The 8,924-nt window shown below is 35.2% G+C and overlaps 1 protein-coding gene across 1 annotated transcript; it reads left to right on the forward strand.

Moving 5' to 3' along the window:
- Positions 1 to 4,014: 4,014 nt before the first annotated feature.
- LOC116116210 (plant intracellular Ras-group-related LRR protein 7-like) lies at positions 4,015 to 8,895 on the forward strand. Its single transcript, XM_031402312.1, has 9 exons — positions 4,015 to 4,330; positions 5,113 to 5,182; positions 5,309 to 5,355; positions 5,798 to 5,906; positions 6,109 to 6,194; positions 6,968 to 7,058; positions 7,926 to 8,011; positions 8,434 to 8,520; positions 8,616 to 8,895. Exons 1-9 carry the CDS (start codon positions 4,232 to 4,234, stop codon positions 8,724 to 8,726), a joined length of 786 nt encoding a protein of 261 aa, XP_031258172.1. The 5' UTR covers positions 4,015 to 4,231; the 3' UTR covers positions 8,727 to 8,895.
- Positions 8,896 to 8,924: the final 29 nt, after the last annotated feature.

Here is an 8,924-nt window from a genome sequence, read left to right on the forward strand (position 1 = left end):
CAATCACATGTTTTTTTTGCTACATGACTGAAGAGACCTTTTGGAACAGATTTTTGTTAGCTCTTACAGCAACAAGAAAGTTCTAATTTGATGCTGATTCCCACAGCAACAGTTGTTGCCTCTGTGTGGAAGAGAGGACAGAATAGTGAGGGGTATTATAGGAATTATTTAGTGGTGGCTGCAGAAGCTACAGCCACGGATTGTGAGGAAGAGGAGGCAGAAGAAGAAGAGGATGAGAATGAAGAGAATTTAGGTGTTAAGAGATTGACAAAGACGATAGAGAGTGGAGGCAGAGGAGTGGAGACAGATGGTGGAATTGGAGAAGCAGGAGTTTGGAGATGCAGAGTTGAGGATATTTGCAGATGCAGATTCATTTGGAGAGGAACAAGCATACCAAGAACTTTAGCTCCAATGGTGAGAGATATCATTGATTAGTGATGATCGTTTGTTGCAATTAATTATTAGTTAGACGGTTAATTTCTTAGTTGTATAAAAAATGATGGGCCAACTCTTGTTAATTAGTTGTTATTGTATAGTTTACTTGGTGCAATGTGATTAATCTATTGCCTTTGTGTATTTGGGGGATTGTGTTGCACTATAGAATGAAAAATCTACATTGTATTAGTGAATTTTTTCGAGTTTATTGAAGTCAAACAAGCATTTTTCTAACTTGCCATGACAGAGGCTTGGGTTCACCTCTGTAACTGTCACATTCCCGTGTAATCCTACCTGTCATTTTGTTGTTAGAAGTTAGAACTAGACTAAAGTTAAAATTGTTATGCATACTTTAGAGATGCTTATTTTGGTGAAATAACACTTTAAATTGGTAATAAGAGTTACAAAGTTTTATGTTATGGTTTGTGAGAAAAGTGTAAAAGTGCTTTTTAGAAGAGCATTCTAAAACGTAAATCTGTTAGTCACAAATAGAGCTCTTGTCAAGTTGCAAGCAGTTTTTGAGGTCTCTCTTATACTGAACCATTTAAAACTCAGTTCTTGGTTGTTTATGAATTTACACAAGTCACAAACCTGTTTAATGTGAGCTTTGGTATGTAATGATACTAATGTCAAATGTTTCAGTATAAAAAACAAAATTAACTAAAATGTTAGTCAATTGGATTGACAATAAACATGTTCCTGTACTGGAAAGAAGAGGTGAACTATAAAAGAAGAAAATTTTGGTAAAAATAACACTAATCCCACCAAGTTAGTTAAGATTAATAAAAATAATGAGTAGAATATTAAATATTTATAACATAACATACCATTCATAGATGGAAGGATGTAATTCTAAGGGTCCAATGCCAAGAGGAAGAATAAGTATTGAGGGCAAACTAATTCCAAATGAAAATCAATTCATAAAGTTGTTTATTTAAAAGGGATTGGACTGCACTAACAGATTCACATTTGAATCTTTGTAGAAATAAGGGTTTCTTCATAAGAACAACTTTTTTTTTTTTTTTTTTTTGGTATCTGGTAGTTTTATAATAATAAAAAAAGAATTACAATCTAAAGGGGACTCCCCTTTAGAACCAAGCCCTCAGACACACCCAAGGGCAAGACTAAACAAATGAAGAAAAAACTACCAAGGTTAAACCAACCTTAGCGACAAAGCAACTTAGCTAGATCCTAGGAAATCTATACAAAAGGCTCAAACATCTGGCCCGGCCGAACTATCCATCCCTGGTGAAACCATAGCCTGCCTCCCACGGCTATTGGAGGCTCCCCCATCTATCCCAACTTGCATAAACCTTGATATCGATGCCATATCTGACTCTACTTCCTTGCCATCAATTTTGAATTCGTTATCAGCTTCCGTCCCATTGCCATTTGCTACCTCTAACAGCGGAGAAGCTTCGATGACCCTCAACTCTGTATCCTATACCTCCATTGAATCAATGGCTAAGCATTGGAAAGAATTGCCAGTTCTAGTAGTGTGCTTTGCCTCACGTGGGCGATTCGAACGTGGAAAGCCGGGAAGACATCACCATAGGCCTATGAGCGGGTTTCGGTCGGGCTGGAACGACTACTAGTTGTTTCCCCTTCCCCTGGTGAGTAACAGTCTGAAAAGCGAAAACCATCCTCATCAACAACTGTGATCTTCCCTTTGAGCTTTGTGAGCAGACATCCATATATGTTGATCTAAAGCGTATATAATTTGAGAATGATCACATAGCACAATCTGAACATTTTTGCAATGAGCTAATGATAATAGCAACAGAGCAGCAACAAATCAGTTGCCATTGGTTATTTCTCAAGCAAAAGAATAAAAGTTCAATGGTGACACAACCCCACAAAAGCTAAAAGATGGGTTAATTTCATATTTGGATCTTTGTTTTTAAAGGAACTGAGAATATTATGTCATTGCAGATTAAACATATAAATTAACAGTAGGAAATGGCTTGATACTACCATCCTCCTAATTATAAATTCCCATATCTTTCCCTCCTCCATTTCGCTCAAACCAATATCCTTCTAAATAGTCATCAGTGAAGTATATGCGGTCAGGCTTGCATCCAGATGCCTCATATGCTCCAATTCAATTCAGAATGAAGAATTATGGCCTAAAAACAGAGATCTGTTCCCCAAATTCTTGACTTTCATCCATGTCTTTGTGCTTATGTGAAACACAAAAACTTTGAACCCTGGACTTTTATTAGTAGTCCACCTTTCTTGTACAACCATAAGCATAACTCCTCCTGATTCCACAAGATAACTTTCGGGCAACCACCCAGGCAGTGGAAACTGTGAAACTTGCTCTACTGTGATGGTGTTGTCACTACCAATATGATATGTTTTAAGTTCACCAAGATAATTTATAGCATAAAACTGTCCACGGTGGTATAAAACATCCCAAAACTTGCCATCCTCAAAGTCTAATATGTTCCGAACTTTTATCACCTGGCCTAAAATATGCCAATTTCCCAATTCCTCCAAAAATAAACACTACGGTATAATCCGAAGTCAATAAAGGACTCGGTGACGATATACGAATTTATAAACAAAAAAACAAACATGCTTTTTCCAAGTAGAATACTCGTGCCATTTTTGGATGGTCTTTACATTTAATTTGAATATGGGGTTTGGAAAAAGGAGGTAAAAACTAATGCTCAAATCTGGAGCTACTGTAATAAGCCAATTCTTTGAATAAAAACAATTTTTGGCGTTGGTTTCTGGTAGTAACTGAACGATTTATACCTTTTGGGATAAGATGGAAATCACCAACATCGCTGGTGTAAGAAGAAGCCATGGAAACTGAATAGACTCGAATTTGAAATTCTCTTCAACTGCAACACTACTCCATGACCTGCAACCACAACTAGAAGTAACAAAATCCTCCCGCAATCTTATTCGCCTAACAATTTCAGCCAAAAGATCTTGATCAAGTTTTGCCCAATCGAAAACAGAGTTACGAAAATAGAAAAGAGGAATAAAAGATAAACAGGGTAATTAGACGTGTTTACCTGGACAAAAATACTGTAGAAAAGGGATGCAAAAGATTCATATTCAAACGGGGGGCAAGAGAAATAATCCAACCTTTAGAAGAATAAACACCTGTTGGCGTTGGCTTCAGGAAATGAAACTTTACAAGTCCTAGCTTTTGCGACAGCGTATATTAGTGCATCGTTTTGGTGGAAGAAATAAACTGTCTTCATCATATAGCATATTCAAATGCATGGGACTTTTCAGAATTTCTCGTGGGGTTTGTAAATCATGGAAATCTGCATAAGTCCTTCCAGATTCCATGGCTTCTTCTTCATCACATATTTTATAAGTAATTCATTTAGCATCATTCCATTTCTGATTGGTCCTTCGATGCTAAATGAAGCTTAGTTCCATTTGTCCAATCATAGATTCTCCTGGCGGAAAACCAACATTGTGGTTAATTAACATTAATTAACACCAAGGGAGGTGATGGTTATTTTTGAAAATTTTGGGGAGCGTAGAGTTATTTTACGAAACCTCAGCGGGGGTTAGTGAATTTTTCCATAGAAACGGTTTCCTTAATGGGTTTGATTTATCGGATTCACCCCTACCGAAACCTCTGCAACAACGTAAGCAAAATGTCTTAAATTTTCTCAGAAAAATTCCCATTCTTTTCTCGAATTCGATCGGACGCTTTGTTTACTTTCAGAGTTTCTGCTGCTTCTCTTTGTCTCCTTTGACCATCCGTTTGCTATCACCGTCTTGTTCGGCTGAGTTCGGCTGAGTTGTTAAACGAACCCGACTGAGGATGGGGTGTTGTGTGAGCAAAAACGCCGAGTTGAAAGCCAGTCAGGTTTCTCGGTGGCGGTCAACGGGCATTGTCGCTTTACGCGACGACAAATTGAAGGTAAGTAGCCCCTTTGAACCACTTTAATTCATGTTTTTTAATCAAAATTTTGTGACAATGTTACTATTATATTTAAATTTGTGTGTTTTAGTTATAGGTTTAGAATCACTCTGTTTATTGACTGAATTGTTCCATAAACCAATTAGAGTTTTTTGGTTTGATTTGGCGACCATGTAGAATTGTTAGTGTTAGGAGTGAATGTGAATTAAGTTAATGGAATTGGACGAAATTAAAGTACCTGTAATATACTGTGTAGAAACTATTATGGATATTGTTAATCAGTAAGTTTTTTTTTTTTTTTTTTTAAATTTCATATGAATTCTTTTGCTACATGGAAATAAAATTTGTCTTTCATGGGATGGGGTTTGATTAATTTTGTTCAAAGTAATCAACAAATGAGGAAAGGAAAGTGGATCATTTATCTTGGGTGCATTAACTTCAGCAAGTAGAGTCTAGGCTATATTGTGATTTATGTAAGGTTCAGCATTTGCGGAGAAAGTTTGGTGAAATAAGTAGTTAATTGATTTGTGTAGGAATAGGATAATTTTGGTTATCTGTTATAGCATTATACCTGTAGCTTCCTTTGGGGTTTGAATTAAGAGGTAGATGGTCGGGTCATGGGTGGGTGGATGGATGGGGTTTTTCTAATTCAGATCTTACATGAATAGAATAAAAAAAACAAATGGAGAGATTAAACACATGAAGAATAACTCATCTGCATCTTGCTTATATTTTTTTTTCTTTTTTGGTTCTATTCTTAATCTACTCTTTTGCTTGAATAGACATTTCCAGATGAAGTTCTTGATCTGGAGAGATCTGTGCGCACTCTTGACTTAACACGCAACAAATTAGGTAATGCTTACTATTATTCTTATTATTGTTTTCAATCAAGTGTGTGAATATTTTCCTGCATGTAAATATAATGAAGCTTTAGGTCATGTACGGTGAAGTTGATCCCTTCTTCCCTTTTCTCTGCAGTTGACATTCCTATGGATATCAGCAAATTAATCAACATGCAACGCCTGGTAAGACCTGCATTTCGCAGTTGCTTACATTCATTATAGCTATATTTGGAGGCATGATTCAATAGAACTCGTATGAAAGCTATTTATTGATAATTCAGAATTTTCAAACCTTCAATTTTTTTAAAAGACAATGAAACTACTTTTTCACCAAGTTAAGAATTATAGCATATACATTGCTTATTTTGACTTCAGATTGACAAAATATTTACGTATACTTTCAAAACTTGATGTTATGTGATGTACACTTTTTCCAGTTGAACCATTGCCTTTTGTGCTGTCACCAGATGAAAAAAAAGCTTAATCTTTTTAATATCCTCAACTTATGATATGAATATTTGCACATACTCATTTTAATTTTTTGTAATTTTTAATGATGCACTGGTGCACGGTAGTCTTCTAGGCAAAACTTTGAGTATTTGCTAAAGAACTTTTCCTGTTTCAGGCCTTAGCTGATAATCTTATTGAGAGACTACCAGTGAATTTGGGGAAACTTCAATCTCTAAAAGTTATGACGCTTGATGGGAATCGAATCTCTTCCTTGCCTGATGAATGTAATATTTTTCTCTAAATAAGTAAGATATTTAGTTTAGTTTCATTGCTTTCATGGTTCGTCAAAATTACCTTCATCGCTATATTTGCAAGCTTCATTGGTCATTTTCTTTTTCCTGCTTTTGGTATAGGATTCTTGGAGTGACTTTTTGTCCCATAAGATGGTGTAGTTGTGTTAATTGTATTTGAATTTCTTTTGTCTAGTGGGCCAGTTGGTGAGGCTTGAGCAGTTATCCATCTTAGGAAACGTATTAACCAGCTTGCCTGAGACTATTGGGAGCTTGCGCAATGTAAGTTACAATGTTTGGTGAATGAATTTCTTGCAGTTGTTTTACCATTGCCATATATTTGCATGTAGTCAGAGTGAAATCATGGAAATTCTGACCTTGAACTTTTGGTAATCCTGCATCTTTATTAATTTGCATTGTGGAACTTAGAATTTACAGAAATATTTTTTTAAATGATTAGAATTGCTTATACCAACAAAACTTCTTTAAACTTTACAACCATGGGTAATGGTTCCTTCAAGAGAGACATGACCTTGGTGACCTTGTGCAGTGCCCTTGAGAAAGCGAAGGATTTATTTGATTTATTATTTTAATTGATTTGATATCCATCTGACCTGGATTCCAATAAAACATTGAAATTAAATTTCATTTGCTGGGTGTGGGAATCTTATAGGTATTAAGTAAAGCTTTAAAATGCCGGTTGGGGAGCATTCCTTAAAGTCTGTTTATTGTCTATTTCGCTTTTGCAATACTGACTAGAATTGATTTCTTCCTTCTTATGTGATTTATGAGTTAACGATAAAGAGTTGTTGTATAGGTCCTAAAAATGTAGTTATGATTTTCCTCGTTGGGTGTTGTGATTTTGACTCATTGATGGTTCAAGCAGGGGTCAGAATTATGCTTATTGATTAGATTCATGGAGCAACTAGAACTAACTGAGATTTTTTCTTCAGAGTGCTGCTACTTCTTTGTTTGTACTTTTGGCTTGTGAGATGATCCATTTAGCACATCTCTCTTAAGTTCTGGAATCTAATTTGGAATGTCTGATTTTGCAGTTGGTTCTTTTGAATGTATCTTCTAATAAGTTAAAGTCTCTTCCAGAATCAATTGGGAGTTGCTTCTCTTTGGAAGAATTACAAGCAAACGGTACGTCTGAATCACTTTTTTTTATTCTTTTAATTGCTATCCACTTTGCTACTTTGTAATTGTTACATAATTAAGCATCAAAGATAGTATGAGGTTTAGAGTATTAGAAAGATATGCAATGTTTAACCCACTATTTGATGTAGTTGTTTAACATCGGTCTTTTATGTTCTTTTTTCTAAACAATACAACTAGAAAGATATGCAATGGTTTTTTTTTTTTCTTTTAGATATGATAATTGGCTACCCCTTGGTACAACTCGAACTCAAGACTGGGGGGATGCTTTCAACCATGCACCCCTCTATCCATCCGGCCACAAGTGGGTGGTTAAGATATGCAATGTTTAGCCCATGTAGTTTTACATAGGTCTTTTACATTCCTTTTTCTAAACTGTACTATGCAATTTTACTTTGTCGTCTAGATGGAGATTATTTTTATTTAATTAGTTTCCATTGATTAGAGGTGCATGACAACAACCTTTTCATAATATATGCAAAATCTTGAAATTTAGTAAGTAAGCCTCTTAACATTCTACCATCAAATTACCCAGAATATTCTAGCGTCAAATTCTGTTGCCGCACCATGCGTGATCTTTTTACCTTCTAATTACACGGTGGCCAAGTATTTCTGCTGAAGGAGTGAACAACTGTGATAAGGTTTTAGACAGTTTGTCCTTCCCAGTAATTTTTCTAACACAATATTTTAAAGTTTTTGCAATCTTAGTATTTGTATCATATTGTTGCATGTTCTTTTTTCTTCTTGCTTTTCCCTCTTTATTTCTCATGCCTGTTTGTGGCGCTAATGCCATGGTGGCAATATTAGTATGTTATTTATGTTTCACTAAGCTGTATGAATTTCTTTAAGTTGCAGAAAATCTTATTGAGGATCTTCCTGCATCAGTTTGTAATCTCATTCACTTAAAGTCCCTTTCCTTAAACAATAATAACGTGAGCCAGGTAGTTAACATGTAATTTCAGTCTTAATTGCTTTCTGACATCTACATTTAAGATAGTTTATCCTTTATCTAATCATTTTCTATGCGGAAATTTAAGACAGTAGATCCATTATCTAATCATTTTTTTATTTGTACATTTAAGATATTAGATCCGTCATCAAATCATTCTTGAGTTATTGAGTTGGAAGTATGTTAGCTTAATAGGATTCTTTTTCTTTTCTTTCCCCTAAATTGTTGATTTACAATTTTGCATGATAATTAAAGCCTCAATTGAAAAATGCCCGTGGAAGAAGAACATCTTATTATTATTGTCTGTTGTGGGCTGCTCTGACTGCCAACATTTTGCCACTGGAATCAATATTTCAAGATTTTAGATCTCTTTATTCTGATTTTATGTCGTATTAATACTTTCTTGATTTGCAGATACCTAATAATCTGTTGAAGGATTGCAAAGCGTTGCAGAATATATCCCTGCACGATAATCCAATTTCAATGGATCAATTTCAGCAGGTAGGTCATATTGGCTTGACTTGCTTTTCAAGTTTTTCGGCAGAAACAGAGAGTTTAGTATGTAAACACTGAACTTTATAAAATATGAAATTTAGATGGAGGGATTCCAAGAGTTTGAGGCAAGGAGAAAGAAGAAGTTCGACAAGCAAATTGATTCTAACGTAATGATCAGTTCTAAAGGCCTCGACGAGGGGGTTGATTTATAAGGTCATGGCAGATGTAAATTGTGATTAATCTTTTTGCAGCTTGGGACAGATACAGATACAGATAGCAGTAGCAATAGCATTTTGGTATTTATATTTTATGGTATTTATTTACGCACCAAACACATTTGAAACAATGTAAATGATATAGATCTTTGGGTTTCCCTGCAGATATCTCTATAGATTGACAAAATATTTACG

The sequence above is a fragment of the Pistacia vera genome, unplaced genomic scaffold (genome assembly GCF_008641045.1).
Source record: "Pistacia vera cultivar Batoury unplaced genomic scaffold, PisVer_v2 Contig123, whole genome shotgun sequence".
NCBI lineage: Eukaryota > Viridiplantae > Streptophyta > Magnoliopsida > Sapindales > Anacardiaceae > Pistacia > Pistacia vera.

Bases quoted from the DNA above. Each gene is read 5' to 3' on its own strand.
- LOC116116210 (XM_031402312.1), top strand. From the start codon at position 4,232: ATGGGGTGTTGTGTGAGCAAAAACGCCGAGTTGAAAGCCAGTCAGGTT. The intron at 5,183-5,308 runs GTAATGCTTACT...TTTTCTCTGCAG, and splicing joins CTTAACACGCAACAAATTAG to TTGACATTCCTATGGATATC. The intron at 7,059-7,925 runs GTACGTCTGAAT...TTTAAGTTGCAG, and splicing joins GGAAGAATTACAAGCAAACG to AAAATCTTATTGAGGATCTT.